General features: G+C 36.9%; 1 protein-coding gene across 2 annotated transcripts in view; it reads left to right on the top strand.

The window, feature by feature from the left end:
• Positions 1-316: 316 nt before the first annotated feature.
• LOC134743067 (facilitated trehalose transporter Tret1-like) overlaps positions 317-20,272 on the top strand; it is a 42,574-nt gene continuing 22,618 nt past the window's right edge. The window contains exons 1-2 of one of the 2 annotated variants that reach the window (XM_063676355.1): positions 8,991-9,131; positions 12,471-12,512. In XM_063676355.1, coding sequence (XP_063532425.1) covers positions 9,130-9,131; positions 12,471-12,512 — 44 coding nt within the window. In that variant the 5' untranslated portion in view covers positions 8,991-9,129. Of the gene's footprint in view, positions 504-8,990; positions 9,132-12,470; positions 12,513-20,272 lie in introns of those variants that run through there. The other variant, XM_063676356.1, reaches the window with a different exon arrangement.

The raw sequence follows: 20,272 nt of genomic DNA, 5'->3' as shown, positions 1-20,272 counted from the left end.
AAATATATATGTTTTTGTTATGTAGGTATTACTCGAAATAAAAGATGACTCCCTACTAAAATCACTGTCACTGAATTTGCACTGAATGCCAATGAAAGGTTGGCATTGGCCCTCGTCCTGCAAATGAGTATAACATATCGCTCAGTCAAAAAAAAACACAAGAGTTAACCTTTATACTTGTATTTTAGACCTAATTTAGCTTCCCTTACAGTCGAAATTGAAGTGGTGTTATAATTGCTATTATTGCATATTAGTTTTGGCACAACCATTTTCCCGCCATCTGCGAAAACCATATATGCATGAAAACAGCGCTTATCACGGCAGTCCGCGCCGCGCTCTACCGCCGGAACAACCGCGCTGTGCCTCATGTATCTAAATAACGTTACAAAGTTCACATGAAGTGACATTAAATAATGTGATATTACTATAAGAAAACCCTGTGATATTGCTTTAATTTTTATCTTATAAAAGTGAATATTCAGTCATAAAATGGCAAAGGAGGCGTGAGTAAACTTTTAAAATACGTATTTGTTTATAAGTAGAATATTAATAATCCTAAGGTTAAATTTAACATCACTAATCTGTAAAAGTAAACAAACTTACATTATTAAGGTCGCGATCAAGTGTTTATTTATATACGCAGAGGGAAGTTGTGTTAAACTGTGGTTTACATTAAGCTCTACCAACCGGGTGTGGGTACAGATGTTATGCATATGTAAAAGTCACGTAATATTTTGGCACCGGCGCGGCGATGCACGGAGGTCTTCCTACGCAAGTTGTGTTATTGTTGCATGAATTATCTCTTCATTATCATTACAACATATCCTATGCTAATGTTCGACGTAGATACATTTTGCATTTTATTAGGTTACTACGTGTACTTGTCCGAAGAATCGCGTTCCCATTTATGGTCGTACTTATGCAGTACTTATACTAAAACAAAACTATATTTTTATGGGTCATTATTATAATTAACATTGACTATTAAGCTCCTACAGTTACTATTTAATATCTAGCCCATCATGTTTTCTAAATATTTGATTTTCTCGTATGACCATAAAATATTAATAAAATAAACCCAATCCTTCCTGTTCAAAATAAAGTATACAAGATATAACAAACACTTTACCCATCAATAACGTTGTAGTGACGTCTGTTTACATTATTTATTACCTAGTAGTTTCTATAGTGTAACTGTTGATGATATCGTGTTCAATTTAATTATTCCGGTTCGCACATTTGTCATTTGGTTAATTAATGTGTGTTTTGCGTAGCTTTTACTCGTACCATAGATTCTTTAAATTATTAGTTTTTTTTAAATTTTTATAAAATTCGAGACGAGGCATTAATTATTAATTATCGGCTGAAAGGTAAAGTCTACAAAACGGCAGTAAGACCAGCCATGATGTACGGTACCGAGTGCTGGGCCGTCAAAAAGCAGCACGGACAAAAGATGTACGAGTAGCGTAGACTGTAGAGTAACAAGATTGGACAGAGTGCGGAACGAATATATCCGAGGCTCTTTTAAAGTTGCTCCCATCGCGGATAAGATGGTGGAAAGTCGTATGCGATGGTACGGCCATGTAATGCGACGGGACGAGAACAACGTTGTAAAGAAGGACCTAGCGATCCCGGATAAAAAAAGAGGTAGAGGACGACCGCACGCCACGGGGTGGACAACCGTTGCTAATGATCTAGAACGAGCTCAAGGACGACTTGGCGCCGTAAAACGAGGAGGGCCGACCCCAAATAAAGGGATAAGGCACGGCAGAAGAAGAAGAAGGAGGAGGCATTAAATACCTATGTAAAATGCGTATGTAAGATCATTTGCGCGTATTTTCTACCTAACATTTAAAATGGAAATTTGACATTGCATTGTACCGGGTGTGTAATGTTTAATATAAATATATATATAAGTAAAGTAAAGTAAAGTATAATAACATACATTTGTTATAACGCCGTTTGATATATTATTATATGTTATAATGTAATTTTTATTATACGTTTCCTTTGTTATATTGTGATTTCATCTAAACTATCATTGGTATAATGCCTATTGTAATATAATTTTTAAATAGTATATGGACATGTTTTATAATGACATTTGTTTATTATATTTTCATATAACGGAATACTTTATATAATTTAATCAATTATCATTATTATAAATACATATATTGTATAACCATTTTTAGTATATTTTATTTAAGAATAACGTAACATTTTACATACTTTTTATAACTAGTACGCAGGCCCTACAATTAAATACAAATTTTGAATTTCTAGTTATGTGTTTTATGCTATCCCACTTCTTTTGCTAGCTATTTTATTCTATAGAGGTTTCAGTTCTTACCTAACCTAACCAAATTATTTACGGATTTCGATTCTGTGGGTGCCGGAGTTCGAACGTAACCTAAACCACTTTTTTTCCTAGGTATTTCAGTCTACGGGGGGTCAAAGTTCTAACCTAACCTAACCCTCCTTTTGTTAGGTAGTTATTCGTTTGTGCGGACTCGCAGTTTCAACCTAACCTAACCAATTTATATCAAGCAACTTATTATGCCATACAAATAATTATGTGATATCACTTGTTATAACAAATAATATGTTGTAGAGTATGTAATAATTATGGCAATATATATATAAGGCGAAGTGTAAATATGCCTTATGACCATTATACCAATAATTACATTATGTGTACCGTTAATTAGGTATTACGGTAGTATGCCATTTATTACGTTATTCAAAGTAACGATATACCAAACTATAATATATGAAAAGTACCCACACGTTAACTGTACATCAGTGGACCGCGTGTATATATGCCTTATGACCATTATACCAATAATTACATTATGTGTACCGTTAATTAGGTATTACGGTAGTATGCCATTTATTACGTTATTCAAAGTAACGATATACCAAACTATAATATATGAAAAGTACCCACACGTTAACTGTACATCAGTGGACCGCCTTTTGTTATAAGGTCCACCGATGTACAGTTAGGAGGGTTGCTGTTTGTACACGAGAACAATCTAACGAGTTGACAGGTACATTTATTTTAGTTATTTTCTTACGCATAAATGTTATAATAACTACCGCAATCAACCTTATAAATAGAGGAAACTTAATGTAAGCAATTCAATTACTTACGGCTAATATTTAACTTAGCTAATAACCACCATATCTTACTTTACCGTTGGGCACCTACCCCTGAAACCCTACGTCAAGCTACCTATTGAAGTTGGCTGAAAAAACAAGATGAATTCTACATTATTTTCTATTATCAAATCAAAATCTTTCTTACAACTGAATTGTGAAATTGGTCGCACATGATGCAGTTAAGAGCACTGGAGAGACGTGATTTGACTAATACCGCACCAAAACTGCGTCTTATTTTCTATGTAACTTGTCGATTTTACCTTACCGACTATTCCATTGATTGTATAATTCTTAGGCAAGCAAGGTGTCGTTCTGTAGTAATGTAGCCCATACCATTTTCTTCCTCTTAACTTGTTAACTAAAAGGTCCTTCATTATTTTAAAACTAACACGGGACTTAATCGCGTACAAACCAGTATAAAAAATCAGCGTTTAAATCAGTATATAAAAGGTCCTTTGTCAATAAAGCACAGGGAAGGAAAAATTAGGTTTTCCGAGTCATTTCCACACAGCTACTCGACAGGCGTGTCGTGTGCTAATGCGAAGGGTAAGGTCGCGGGTCGCGGGGCTGGCCGCGCGCCAGCGCTCAACCTTTGCGTCTTCAGGCCAGAACGATGTCAATAACCTTCTGGGGAATGTTTGAAAACAAAAGGAAATCTGTGTTAATTGTGTCAAATATACTAAATAATTGTGTTTAATACTCAGTAAGTATTGTGGACAGAAGGCAAAGGAAGATAGTTATATCTTGTTATTCGTTTGGTTAATACGTAGGTAAATAGTTATCATATTATTTTTATTACTATTTACATAGCTTTTCGCATAATATTCCATAGATATACAAATATTTTCGTGCATACAGATGTATGTAGAAAAAAAAATGTGACGTAAGTATATATCAAATCCGGAATTCTAATAATATAACATATATACAATTTCTTTTACAATAAGTTGGTAAGTGCAGCTTTTTAAAAACTCAGGCGGGTCACATGATTCCAGTAAATATTATATTATTAATTATGAAACACTAGCCTGTGACGTCACAATCAAATTACCTTAAGAAATTCTCTGAAAAAGAAAGTCTTACCACCTTTTGTACCATATTTCGTGCAAAATAAATTTATTTGTATTTGTAAAAAAATTAAACCGCCGAAAAAACTGAAAAGCAAAAAATAATATAGATTTTTTAATTTAACCTTAATCAGTTACTAAGTAATGCAAGTATACCTAAGTAATTTTGAGTCGGCGCCAATCAATCAAGTTCTTCATTTTACGAAGGGGCTTGTCGCACCGCGCCGCCGCGCATCACGCTTTTGGCGCCGACTCAAAATTACTTAGGTATATTTACATTACTTTAATAACTCATTAAGGTTAAATAAAAAAGGTTTATTATTTTTTGCTTTTCAGTTTTTTCGGTGGTTTAATTTTTTTGTTAAAAAGCTTATTTTATAAATTTTTTTGCTATAATCTACTCACCCCTGTTAAATTGGTTATGTAGCATAATTTCTGAAAACATACATAGTATGAAATCCCTAAAGACAAAACATCGAAAATCAAAATACCTAATGTACAAAATTCCTAAAGATGTATGTCCTACGGTTAATCAACCTGTTTTTAAAATGTCTGGAGTACAATACTGCTAGTGCGCGAAAATACTAACGACCTTTTTTCCTACGTCCAGTTGACCTAAGTTTAAAATGGATAAATAAATTGCTATGGTGAAAAGGTTTAAAGAGTCTAACGTGCGAAACCATGGCCCCACCGCACTGTTTCTTTTCAAAACCATTTCCTTCACAATTTAACAGTAGACGGAGCTCCGCTTCGCGGGGCTCCTATTTCTGAGCGGTTTACCCTACGGGCATCGGAAGCTACCTAACGAACCTAACCTACCTACGCTACGTAGATTTCGGTGATTTTCAAAGTTCTGTCGTTAAGAATTTCGTACGTAGGATATTTGATTTTAGAAATTATGCTACAAAACCATTAAATCGCCCCTATTTTCCCACCCTTAGGGTAGGAATTTTTCTTTCTAAATTTATATGGAACTTCGAGGTATACGCTATCCAATAAAAAAGAATTATCAAAATCGGACTGCTCTGTAAAAAGTTATTTATGGTCACACATAAAGATAAAATGTACGCGTCGACGACTTGAGAACCTGCTGTCTACGTTTCTCTATTAATCTTCTGGTGCTTTATTTCATGCATGGTGTAAAATCATTTATTTTAAATACAGTCAAATACCCTATAAGTGAGCTTTAAGTGTCAATCGCCGATACGTATCTCAATAAAGTCTTCACAATGAACTTTAATGATGATAGGATAGGAATCGCATTGTCTTATCACATAACACCTTCTCAAGATATGGGCTATACATACAACGTGCCCACGAGGGGCACGAGGAACTTGACAGATTTTAACAGTATATTCCTGATCATACCGTAAAACGGGGTGGCTTTCAAATTGCGAGGATACTTTGATGATTACTTTAAATTTTTAAATTTTTTGTCACTTATTCGTAAACTACTGAACGCATCCAATTCATATTTTTGTAATAAAACTATGAAAACGGATTATATCGCGTATATTGAATTTATAATACATCCCGACGTTTCGAACTCTTTACAGCGTTCGTGGTCAACGGGTGACTGAGGAAAAATTACAAAATGCAAAAATACCCACATACTAAAATAATGAACAATCATAGACTACAAACTTTAAGGCTGGTTGTACATGCAAAATCGGTTCATAAGGCTAGTTATACACTATAATTATTTTTCAAGTAAAGATATATATATATACGCGATAAAAATAAACTATGCCGGCTCCAACCCTACACCACGGACCCGAGAAGATTTAATTCCCTCCTAAATTGTAGGAGGGTATCCCAATATGGGACCGGCAACAAACTCGGCGGGACACATCTTTTCAAAACATCAGAATGTCCAGCATCATCCAACACTACGGTCTCACAGTCTATGTCTCGCTTGCTCCTTTATCAGGTGGACTACAGGATCCCAAGCTGGTGGTAGAGAAAAGCCATCTTCCCTATTAAAGTTTGGATATTTCTTAATCTCAATGGCCTCGCGCAGCATTCTGGGTATGTAACGCTTCTCCTTGGCAAGAACCAGAGGCTTATCAAACTTGATTGAGTGATTGGCTTTATCCATGACATGCTCACAGACAGCAGACCTAGGTCGACGGTGCTTGACATCAGCTATGTGTTCCTTCACCCGAGTGGAAATGCTCCGTTTCGTCTGCCCGACATATGATAGGCCACACTCACAGTCCAGCCTGTACACTCCTGCAGTCTGTAGAGGGGTATTGCATTTTACAGGCCTCAGGAATTGTGACATCTTCTTCATTGGCTTGAAATATGTTTTTATAGAAGCACGCTTCAAGATGTGGCTGATCCTGTCCGTGACCCCCCTGACAAAAGGCAGAATGGCAGGCCTGCGCTCGACTGTGGGGATCTTAATGTGGGACCTCTGGTTGACCCGCGGTATCCTGAGCTCGTTTGCCTGGAGCGCGCGCCTGGCATGCTGGAGCTCCGCGGCCAGATGCTGGTCATCACATATCCTCTGGGCTCTCTGAAACAAAGATTTGCCTACTGTAACAAGTTGACTGGGATGGTGATGCGATTTGCCATTTAAGTACCTATCAGTATGAGTAGGTTTCCTATACACAGTGCGACCTAGGGTTTAGGGGTTTAGGGGTTTAGGGGTTTTTTTTCCTCAGTCACCCGTTGACCACGAACGCTGTAAAGAGTTCGAAACGTCGGGATGTATTATAAATTCAATATACGCGATATAATCCGTTTTCATAGTTTTATTTCATGAGTAACTATCGCGGTAACCGAAGACAATTTCATATTTTTGTGTTAGCAACACTGACAGGTCGGTAATCTTTCCTCGCGACGTACGCGCACGAAACGCTACTCTTCGTTTTGAAAAACAAAAAGATGTTGTGACTGGTGCTCGATTTTGTGTTATGAAAAAGTGCCTACTAGGCCAATTTTGGTATCCTTTTCGTATAAATCAGGGATGCTGAATTCATTAATGATATGAAAGTGACACCGTTCCGACGTAAAAACACAAAAAAGATGAAAAAAATACTTTTTTTTTAAATACCTCTTCACCCTTAAACCGCTGAACCAATTTAGTTTAAATTTGGTATAGAGATAGTTTGAGTCCCAGGGAAGAACAAAGGATAGTTTTTATCCCAAAAATCATCCCTTAAAGGGTGCGAAAAGGGAGGTGGAAATTTGTATGGGGACTCAATAACCGCTGAAGAGATTTAGATAAAATTTTGCATAGAGATAGTTTAAGTCACGGGGAAGAGCATAGGATAGTTTTTATCCCAAAAAAATCCGTTAAAAGTGAAAAGGATGGTGTAGAATTGTATGAGGAATCAAATCAATAACCGCTGAACCGATTTAGATGAAATCTACGTCTAGATCTTTGATTAAGTTGAAAATAATACTAACTTGACTTAGAACCTAAACTTAAGCAATTATTAACCTTAAACGTCGCCTACGCTTAAAACCCCCCGACCCCCCACCTGCATCAAAAATCTGGGTGGCTCCACTTCTTAAATACATCTTAGGAACACATAGATTAATTCTGCCAAAGGAAATCTTTAGTTCAGAGAACGCCGTATTTGACCTTTTTATGGCCTGAGCACACTCAGCTACCTAACCTACTTGTAGAAAAATATTTTGAAGTATATGACTTAATGGACCTTTTTACTCACGCATTTTTTACTTTATGACTTCCGCCTTACGACCTATACTTAATTTATTCCTAATCGTGCAATATGTTATGCTCTGGGGGTGAGGGCCTACCCCAGGTTTCTGAGGGTATGGTGTTAGGGGTGTATTTTACTAACATATCAAAAACTCAGCATATCAAACTTGGACTGACCTCTTGCACTGTACGCGTTAGTATTAAATTTAGTAAGTACCACATAGGCGAACAACACGCGAACGCGGAGCGAACCGCGGGGTGAATCAATCCTTTGATACCTATAGAAGTGTCCTACGTGGGCGATTTCGTCGCGAACGCGAACGCCGTGGGCCCGCCGCGCCGCTTCACGAGTTGTTCGCTTACGTAAGACGCAGCGTAATATTATCCGTGCGCCCCTGTTGTTCTATAGGTTCGTATACTTAAAATTTAAACGTTATAAATTAAGAAAATAACTTACTTGTTTGTCCTATCTTGACTCATGCAGCCTGTCATAACTCTAATCTAATTCATAACAAACATATTATTTGCTTTTTTATCTATCACGCCTCACGAATACCTACTCTTCGTGGGAGTAAAGCTAGCTGTTAGCAACAACTCTTTTCAACCTACAATCAGGCCAATTCGAGTTTTAGTTGTTTGATTTGTTTCCGATATGATACTGTGATCTGTCAGTGTCAAAAGTGATATTTCTTTAACCAAAAACGTCACTTTTGACACTGACTCGATCAAATTACTAAAATTCGAATTGGCCTATAAGGCCCAGCCATACAAATGATAACTCCAATATTTAAACTTATAGTGGAGGAAATAGACTAGATTTTGTTTTGTTTGTGAACGAAAAGAATGTTAATGAACAAAAAGAAACAAATGCAGCTCTGTTCCAAATGAATATGATTTAAATTTCAACGAACTGAATAAGTACTACAGCTAGGACCGTGGGCCTTAGAAGGTTAACTTACCATTTGTGAGCCTTATTTCTCGGCAATAAGGTTTGCGAATTATCAGTTAACGGTGTCCACAATGATAGGTAGTCGTATGACGGTAGATTGGTTGGCGTTCACATTTATATCACAAAAGATAACAGTTGTGACGGGAATGCAATCACACTCACGGGCAGTAGTAGTGTTTATATGTTTATTTTAGTAGTTATGTTGAAATTATTGGTTATTTATAGGGAAAATAGTGATAATAATAATAAGACAGAATTATTCTTTTTTGGATATTATGTAAGTAGTCATTTGACTGTCATTTTTATGTTGATTATATATTTATTGTTTGTTATTTACCTGACTGTCTATTAGGGGACGTTAATATTAATTATTACATACACTGTAGATAATAAAATGTCAATTATGTAATGTGTTATCATCGATGTGTGTAATTAAATCTGTGGGGTAATCAATCATGTGTCTAGTCTACTGAAAGCTTATCTCGAGTGCTCTGCCAACATTGTTTATTTTAGGAGATCGAACAGAACCTACTCAAACATGTTTGTTTTCCGCAGTTGTTTTTTAATTCGGTTAAATTTAACAAAAAAAAAACCGGTCAAGTGCGAGTTCGTTTAACGTATGTTGGTTTTTCAAGGATACTTAATTCTTAATCATGTGAACCGATTTCAACAAGTTTTGTTTTATTTGAAAGAATGTATTTTTAGTGTAATCTCATAGACATTTCAAGTATATCAAACACCCGCAAATAGGCTTAAATTGCAAATTAAATTAGAAAATGTTTTTTGATAATTAAAAAAGTTTAAGATAGTTTGTTTGTTTGATTGTTTTGTAATGTTCAATTCGAGCTCTTTCAAATGATATCCCACTCGACCTAGTAACTAGACTTTCTTTTTGCCCCCTCTTTATATTGGGCATTTTACATAATTAATAAAATAAAAAATTGCATTTACAATGTGTTATGGTTGTTAGCTATTCCAAATTTCAAATCGATAGCTTCAGTAGTTCTCGAGATATTTAGCAATGTGACAGACAGACAGACAGACGGACAGAGTCGCACCAGCATAAGGGTGCCTTTTGTACCTTTTTGGTACGGAACCCTTAAAAGGAGGAGGTCCACAAATCATCGGGATCTTTTTTTACGTAGGTATATTCGCCGATTTATTTTATTAAAGACACATTTTAAAGATTACAGGCACATCAATAGTGACCTGGGTATTTTCATAATACCTAACCCTATTTTATGGTTGTACTGGTTTGAACATAGCCATATTGGCTATTGAAATATCAATGGGCGATCAAAGAACACGTGTCAAATGTATTTTCTTTATCTTATTACTGATATTTACATACAGTAAACACTATCTAGCTATAATGACATAACCTAGGTAATAAGCTGGTTAAGAGGTTAATAAGAAAATAGAAATTGTAATTCTCTGATTAAAATATGTTTATTTGCGCTGATAACCTTTTTACCGGTTTATCTATATATGTAGATAGTTTTAATTAAAACATAAAATAGATATCGGCGTACCCCAGGGCTCGTCTTTAGCAAATTTGTGTTTTCTGATCCAGGTAAACGATTTACCTAAAATCGTAAATGGTGAAATGTATATCTTTGCTGACGATGCCTGTGATATTATAACAGCCAATACGATTCCGTCTCTGGAGAACATTAAAGCCTCGGAGATATTTAGGCTACAGGGATGGTTTTCTGCAAATGGTCTAGTTTTAAATCTACACAAAACCCAAGTGATGCACATAAGCCTAGGGGGTAGGCCCCAGCGCCCACTAAGTGTTAACGTAGATGGCGCCGTCCTTCCTCAGGTACATAGCACTAAGTTTCTGGGCGTGACGTTGGACGCGGCCTTGAAATGGAATGCGCATATTGATGTGGTGTGTGGCAAATTATCTGGTGCCTGTTTCGCATTGAACAGGTTAGCGCGTATCTTGCCTTACCAGCAGCTAAGGGAGCTACTTCTCGCTGTTCCATTCGGTGATGTGATATGGTCTAGAATTCTGGGGCACCGCAGCGGAATGGCAGCGTGTATTCATTTTACAAAAACGTGCAGTACGCATTATATCATATGCCCCACACGGAACCCCCGCTAGACAACTCTTCATAGATAGTAACATAATGACACTCACATCACAATACCTATTTCACATAATTAAATATATTAGAATGAACATACACCTATTTCCAATAAAGACATTTAAAAGTTCACGTATCACACAAAAACACAAAAATAAGTTGGACTCGACATGTTGCCGACTTGCGAAATCCACCAATACGATAACTAATGCAGGGCCGGGTATCTACAATAAACTACCTGATAGCATTAAAAATATTGAAAATGACCTGACATTCTATAATCAGTTTAAAAAATGGTTGACCACAAAAACTTTTTATGACATGTCAGAATATAATAATAATGATTTAATCTTAATTTAATTTTATATTTTGTATTTTTATTAATTATTGGAAATTTTAAATTTGAAATTTGTTGATTATTTTTATATAGTATTATTTCACTTTAATTTAATAAATGATAATAAAAAGGAACGTCAAGATCCTTTTTTCCAATGCTAAACAAAAACGGAATAACTATAGTATTTAAGTAAATATATATAATTTTTAATGATTTAACATGAGACTTTGGACCCCACAGACAAACTGCATAATCTGTATAATAATATAGGTACCTACAGTTTTGTGTGGCAATGTAATAAGCATATTTTTTTAAATAAATAAGATTATAACGTGCAAAACAAATACACGAGTCCTCTTTCTTGAGCAGTCGGGTAACAATAAATACCTATATACACGTGCAATGAAAGTCAATGTAACGATATCACGATATCAGTTTCTCAACAACTATTACAAATATTATGATCACGTGTTATAAAATAATAAATGTCATGATAAATTTATAGAGCGTTTATAAAGCGTTATTGTCCCTTTAATTATGTGTATACATATATACAAGGGTGTAATATATTACAGCAAAAAATCCTGTCGGAAATCTTAATTTTCAATTTCATCCTTTTTAAGCTCGCCTGTTGGTAGGAAATATTATAGCTACATGGGTCAAACACATTAAAAAAAAAACCGGCCAAGTGCGAGTAGGACTCGCGCACCGAGGGTTCCCTACTTTTTAGTATTTGTTGTTATCGCGGCAACAGAAATACATCAAAATTTCAACTGTCTAAACCCTACCCACCCCAACCCTATATGGTCCCGTTTTTACCCTTTGGGTACGGAACCCTAAAAAAGTCACTTCTGTGGCAAGACAATAAAAGTTAACGACTGGTAAATAGGGAATAAGAATATTAGATTCTCAAGTACTGAAAAAATGTATCCCGCCTGTAAAGGTGCCGCGTAAAAATTAGCTTTAGATTTCCTCAGATTTAGGATGTCTACAGGAAGAAGCAAACGAGTCAGAACACCTTTTAGAAAAAGGTCACTTCTGTGGACAATACAATTATTTTTTTAATATACATACCTACACAATCCTACGTCGAATGTATTTGTGAAATAATGTTCTACTTTTCTCCCATGAACGTAGTTTTCCATTTCCACTTTTTCTTAATTCTGTCTTCTTGACTAACTGCCAGGTGGAGCCAGAAATCATCACTGCCTTCTTATGGTTCCTTGGAGTAAGTGCTTAATACTTATATTTTGTTTTGGGTCTGTGTTCGAAGTTTTATGTCGGTGTTGGGATGGATGAAGTAAGAAGTTTATTAACTTACTTACCGTGACGTATCATCATGCACCACTAGACAAGTACGAGGGGTGGCTGGAAAGTAATCTCCTTTGTCTATTACAATTAGAAAGTCACACTGGCCACTATGTTTTCCAAATGTCTGTTTATTCCTTTTTTAAATTTGCCGCCATTCATTTGTTTATTACGTTTTGCTTTGAATTGGCAGCATTAATTGGTGAATATGTCGGAAGAAAAAAGTAAAATGGTAAAAATTGAGCAACGTGCGGTTATTAAGTTCCTCACTCGGGAGGGTAATACTCCATCGCACATCCGAGAACGCATGTTGGCGGTGTTCGGTGACTCATGTCCTTCCGAATTTGTCGTAAAGTTTTGGTCGAAACAATTTAAAAATGGCCGAGAGAGCCTTGAAGACGATCATCGCTGCGGAAGGCCTGTTTCAGCGGTTACTGGTGAAAATGTGGCCGGTGTCAAAAAACTCATTATGGAAGACCGCCGTATTAAGCAGTGGGAGATTGCACGAGATATTGGCATTAGTAAAGAACGGGTGCTCCAAATTATTCACGAACATTTGGGAATGTCCAAGGTCAGTGCTCGATGGGTTCCCAGAATGCTGACTCCGTTTGATAAAGAGCGACGTGTCGAGTGCTGCAACGCGTTTTTAGAAATGAGCAAAGGTATGGAGGAAGAAATTGTTTCTAAAATAGTGACTTGTGACGAAACCTGGATTCGCCAATGGGATCCTGAAAGTAAACAGGAGTCCATGCAATGGATATTTAAGGGTGAGAGGCCTCCTCGCAAGTTTAAGGTCCGTCCGTCAGCAGGCAAACTGATGGCGACAATTTTTTGGGATGCCGAGGGGATTTTATTAATAGATTATCTACCAAAAAATACTACGATGAATGGTGCATATTATGCAAACTTATTATATCAGCTCCGAGAAAAAATAAAACAGACACGACGAGGCAAACTTGCCAAAGGAATTCTTATATTGCACGACAACGCCCCCGTGCACACCGCTCAAGTTGTGAAGGCAGCTATGAAAGCAAACGGCTACGACCAGCTAGATCACCCACCTTATAGCTCAGATTTAGCCCCCTGCGACTACCTTTTTGTTCAGGCTTTTAAAAAAAGACCTAAGAGGGCGGCGATTTTTGACCGATGAAGACATGAAGTCTGCAGTAAACGAGCATTTTGACAGCAAAACAAAAGAATATTATTTTAACGGTCTAATGTCACTTTATGACAAATGCAATAAGTGCATTTCTCTTACAGGAGACTATATAGAAAAATAAAAAAAAACTAGCCACGACAGTTTTTTACTTCATACTTAGGTAGATTACTTTCCAGCCACCCCTCGTATCTCTATTAGCAAAAATTTTAACAAAGAGCTGTTGTGGTGCCCTCATATAGCGGTTCCCTGCGTTCTTGACCATATTGTAGGTCTACTCAGCTGGGGGCTTTCCTGCGCTGTATGAATTTTGTTTGCATGTTGGGTTGTTTGGTTATTTGTTTGTTTTGTATGTGTCGGCTAATATCCATTTGATGTTATTTTCAAGGAATAATAAGGTCTAGTCAACCCTCCGACAACCTGCAATCTAATGCTAATAGCATAATATGTTTGAATTCTTTCGCTTGAAGATGAAAGTAATTTGTCCTTAAACTATATCTTCTATAGTTTGTATTTACAAACTTCGGTGCAAGAAATTCCGCGACGAAACTTGACTAATCTTCTTTTTGGAATTAGTCTCTAGATTATCCACTGAAATAATTGTCATATTAATAGTCGCTTTTGTAAAAACCAGTGATTTCGCCAATTCTTAAGATAAGATTGCCTTAGCAGGTATAACTTCACTAAGTATAAACATTTTATGTGGTCGCGTAATATAACAGTTATTTTAGAAAAGCTACCAAGCTGGAGAGTGAAATTTTATCATCGACCAGTACTTTCCATATACTTATATATTCAATACTATCATCTGCTCGTGACTTCTAAGTGTCATGTGTTCTTCTCCGGGCCTTAAACTATCTTCATACCTACCAAATTGCATCTTAATCGGTTCAGCGGTTTGAGCGTGAAGAGGTAACAGACACCCAGAGTTACTTTCGCATTTATAATATTAGTAGGGATATTGACATTTGAGAGGTATAAATACCTGCTGTGCAGACTATTTAGTATTTTGATTTGAGTTAAAAACACTTAAAAAATGTCTGATTACGAAAATTAGCCGCATGATCAGGATTCTAAAACTAGACGTAACCGGATTGGTTCAGTTTTAGTATTCCTAATGGGCGAGTTACGGTAATTGGAAATAATGGCAGCTTCGGAATTTCATGTCCTTCACATAGAGGTGGTCAATTTGATCATGCAGGTACCTACTTAGGTATATGACATAGTTTTCAATGCAGATGGTATTTGTTTCGAGGAGATATATATTGAAAACAAAATTTTCTACCTGCTCTTTAATAGCGTAGGGTATGTTGCTACATCTGTCAAAATTCACGATTGATATTCCAAAAAAATATCAAATCAACAAAATGTATGAAAATTAAATATCTGGGTGATCTATGCCATCGATTGTTGCTGAAACGGGAGTTAAATTAATTATTACCACACTTACCTTCAAAGTGATTACAAAAACTATAGAGATATTTTGCTTTCCATATTGTACAAAACAAAACGAATTCCCATGAATTAAACCTGCCTATTATTGGAAGTGTACGTATATCCTAATTTTTCTTTAAATATTGTTTAGGTAAACAGTTTACACAGTTACAGTTTACAAAAAATCGATTTAGATACTATAGGTACTCGTATATTTATAAACAAAATGTTACTCATTTAATAATAGGATAATCACTATTCCTATTTATTTTACAATGCTAAAAGCATTAGGCAGCAGGTGAAGGTGACCTGACAAATTGGAAACAGCCTACTTGTAAATAGATTAGCGAGTAGGTAAACAATATTACCATAAAATAATGAGTCGACGGGAATATTCAGATAGGGTATAAGTGTGCCACGGTCATAATTTAAGTAAGCAAATACTGACTGATAAGAAACTATATTATGCAGTTAGCCCTTACATTATTGTCAGTTATGGAAAGTTCTGGTGCAGATAAATTGTTGTAGGTAGGTATTGTTTAATTTTTAAGTAATTTTACTGATGTTCAGAGTCACGCGAGGCCACTTTCGTTCTAGTAATAAACTAATGAGTAATGAGTTCTGTTAGTAGAAGAGATGTCAAATCTAAGGTAAATTCGATTTTGACAGCTGAAGTTGTTAGAAATATTGTATTAGCACCCTTATAATACCTACGCATGTGTGTATCACACCTAACCTCCTTTCTGTATATGTCACTATGAATTTATCTATTCTCTTTGGTATCGACTACGCTGATGATCGGACGTGGCTCCCTATTTTACAAGTATATTTGTGTATTCAAGACAATAAAACAAATTGATATGCGAACAGTGACTGTTTATTTTCCACTGCCCTTGCGGAACCTGGTATCCGCGCAATAGGTTCTGGGCACAGTCACGATTTACACTCGCTGTTCACTGTCACGCCGTCTCCACGTGGGTTCTACTTCGGATCGCCGGTAAGCGCATTTATCATGGCCGCCGAGTTGAATCATTCTCCAAGCTACTCCAGCCAATCAATTGAAAAGCTGCGAGGCTCTGAAAACTACCAGACGTGGAAGTACCAGATCAGGATGCTGCTGACCCTCGACGGCTTGTGGGAGACTGTGGAAGGGACAGACGTGGACCCGTCGCACGTCAAACGAGCATTGGCTCGCATCGGTCTCAGCGTGTCGACCGCGTGCCTACAACACATTCGACAGGCTACTACTTCAAAGGAAGCATGGGATAACCTCAAATCGGTATTTGAGAATAAAGGTCTGTACAGGCGCGTGCTGCTCTTGCGGCAGTTGCATCGTATAGAATATAAGCAATTTAATTGCATGTCCCGTTACCTGGAAGCGGTGATGTCGCTCGTGCATCAACTAGCGGACATTGATAAAAATATTGAAGACAAAGAAGTGGTGGAACTACTTCTTAGCGGACTGCCAGATGAATACGACGCCCTGGTAAGCAACCTCGAGACTGCGAATATTGCCGACAACAACCTCACCGCTGACATGGTGAGATCTCGCCTTCTCCAAGAAGAATCGCGGAAAAAGGAAGGATCTTCCTATGTGGATGAAGCCGCTATGTTTTCCAAGGCAAGAAATCATTCCGTCAGTGCAACACCGAGACAACAAAAGCAAGTTATTTGTCACTACTGCGGAAAAGGAGGCCACGTAAAAAGCAAATGCTTCAAATATAGGAAAGACAAGGTGAAGAATCGGTCACTTCTAGCTACCGAGTCATCGAAAGCATTCTATGCTAAGAAGTCAACCTTTTACCTGGACTCTGGTTGCTCCAATCATCTTTGCAATGACAAGACAATCCTGAAGGACTACAAGGAGTTGCCGGGCGAAGGAAGTAAAGTGACTCTGGCCAATGATGACTCTATATCAGCTGAAGGTGTCGGGGAACTACTAGTGGGTGGTGTCATCGATAAACTTAATAAGGTATTATATGTCCCTAACTTGACCGCTAATTTGTTATCTGTGAGTAAATTGTGTGATATAGGCTATACTGTAGTTTTTACCAAAGATAAATGTAATATATATAATAGTTGTAAAATTCATGGCAACCCTATTACCTCAGCATTTAATAGGAATGGTTTATATGAATGGGTTGGGTGTAGTCAAGAGAAAGGAACTTCGCAAGAAGTGCACTCTTCCATGTTCTTGCATAATAGGCAATATACACAGAGTGCTAATGTAGCTGTTTCTTCTCTGCCAGTTCAACTTCTACATTCCCGTTTAGGTCACCTTAGCTTTAAAAGCATGTGTACTCTAAGGGATGATCCTGCAACCGGCATCAAATTTCAGGAAACTTCTGGTGTAAAGTGTGAGACCTGTCTGCTTGGGAAGCAAGTTTCCTTGCCATATCCCGTGGGCGAGGCTACACGTGCAAACAAACCTTTGCAACTTGTGCATAGTGATGTAGCAGGTCCGTTTCAAGAAGACAGCATTGGCGGTGCGAGGTTCATGGTAACCATGACTGACGACTACACCAGGAAGTCACACATCTTCCTCATGCGTCATAAATCCGAGGTAATTGAACATTTTATTACTTATAAGAATTTGGTAGAAAAACAATTAGGATTGCCAATTAAAACACTTCGGACAGATTTTGGGTCTGAATATTGTAACAAAAGTTTTGCTGATTTTCTTAGAAAAGAGGGTATTGTTCATCAGAAGAGTGTACCTTATTGCCATCAGCAGTGTGGTGTTGCTGAGAGACTGAATAGGACTCTTCTTGACAAAGCTAGATGTATGCTATATGAAGCTGGTCTCAGCAAGCGTTTTTGGGGTGAAGCAGTTATGACTGCCGCATACTTAAAGAATAGGAGTCCAACAAGTGCATTGTCGGGACGTACTCCTGAAGAGCTCTGGACAGGTACTACACCAGACCTCAGGCATCTTCACGTCTTTGGCTGTATTGCCTATTCCTTAATACCTAAAGAAAATCGTCGCAAACTTGATCCTAGAAGCAAACCTTATATTTTTGTTGGTTACAGTGAAACAACAAAAGGGTTTAGGCTTTTAGACCCACTGAACCCTAAGAAAGTAATTTTGTCTCGAAATGTTGTGTTTTTAGAAGATACATTTTACAACAACTTAGATAAACTAAGTTTTAACCAATCTGACAATGAGAATATATTTTATGAATTTGAATTTACTTATAATGATAATGCTAAATCTAGTCATAATAATATTGAAAATAATGATAATTTAATTCCTAGTCAGGATAATGTAATTGAAATCCCTAGTGATAGTAATGAAAATTTAGTTTCTAGTCAAACTGATGAGGATTCAATGTCTATTCAAAATGAGCAAATTCCCATCTGTAACTCAAGAAGTGAAGAACATATGTGTAATCAAAAAACTGATGATTCTTCCATGGCGTTTTCAGATTCAGAGGAATTCTGTACCGGAAGCGAGAATGAGGAGCCAGGCTGCTCTACTTCGGGCTCAGGTGACTCGTCGAGCGAGTCTATAGTGCTGTCGCCGCGACCGTCACGTTCAGGGGAAGCCCTGCCCCCAGCTGATGCGCCGGCTGTACATTCCTCACGTCCCGTACGTACTACAAGGTCACAAAAACCCAAAAGGTATGCTGATTATACGTCAGACTACTCCATGGTAGCGCACAACGCTGCGTCTGTCTGCAATCTAGATGTACCCCTATCGTATAAGGATGCTGTCACTGGTCCCCTTGGTGCAGAATGGTCTACCGCAATGAAGTGTGAGTATGACTCTCTCATAGCTAATAAAGTTTGGAGATTAGTTGATAGGCCACATAACATTAATGTAATAAAGTCAAAATGGGTATATAAAATTAAAACAGATGCATCGGGTAATTTTGATAAATTTAAAGCGCGCCTTGTTGCCATGGGTTATACACAAGTCCCTGGTGTGGACTATAAAGACACATTTTCACCAGTTGTAAGACATAGTACAATGAGAATATTGTTTGCTTTAGCTTGTGAGTATAATTTAAGCATAGATCACATTGATGTGACCACAGCTTTTCTCAATGGAGACCTTGAGGAAACCATTTATATGGAACTTCCACCAGGCTTTAATCATAACCATAAAAATAAAGTTTGTTTGTTGCAAAAAGGTATCTATGGTCTTAAACAAGCTAGTAGAATTTGGAATAACAAAGTAAATAGAATACTGTGTGAAAATGGGTTTATTCAAAGTAGACATGAACCTTGTATCTATATAAGTAAAGATAAAAATAGCTTAGTAATAGTTGCACTTTATGTAGACGACTTTTACATTTTCTCTAATAACGACTCTTGTAAAAATAATCTTTTTAATATACTACAAAGTAAGTTTCATTGTAAAAACTTAGGAAACTTAAAGAGTTGTCTAGGCATCAATGTCGTAAGGGAGGGAGATGTATTGAAGTTGGATCAAAGTGACTATATTATGAAAGTACTTAAGCGGTTTAATATGGAAAATTGTAAACCTGTTTCTACACCTATGTCTGTAGGATGTAAATTTGAAACTGATGGAGAAAACTTATGTGATGAAACCTATAATTATAGAGAACTTATTGGTTCCTTGATGTACTTAGCTGTTTGTACCAGGCCAGACATAGCATATGCTTGTAGCCATTTGAGTCAGTATAATTCAAAGTTTAATAAAAGTCATTGGCTTGCAGCGAAACGGATTTTGAGATATCTAGCGGGAACAATTAACTATTCCTTATATTTTATAAAGAGTAGAGAATTGAATTTAACCGCATATGCTGATGCCGACTGGGCTAATGATGTAGATAGACGTTCTTATACTGGTTTTGTAATAAAGTTAGGCTCGAACTGTATACATTGGGAATCACGCAAACAGCGGTGTGTTGCACTTAGTTCTACAGAAAGTGAATTCATTTCAATTAATGATGTATGTAAAGACCTATGTTTCATCAAGAATATTTTGTTTGAAATTTTACATGTGAAACCTTACATCACTGTGTTTAATGACAATCAGAGCGCGCACAAGCTTTTACTTTGTAAAGAATATTCACATAAGCGTACTAAGCACATAGATGTACGGTATCACCACATAAAGGACT

The sequence above is a fragment of the Cydia strobilella genome, chromosome 7 (genome assembly GCF_947568885.1).
Source record: "Cydia strobilella chromosome 7, ilCydStro3.1, whole genome shotgun sequence".
Lineage (NCBI taxonomy): Eukaryota > Metazoa > Arthropoda > Insecta > Lepidoptera > Tortricidae > Cydia > Cydia strobilella.
This window is presented reverse-complemented; position numbering and strand designations above follow the sequence as displayed.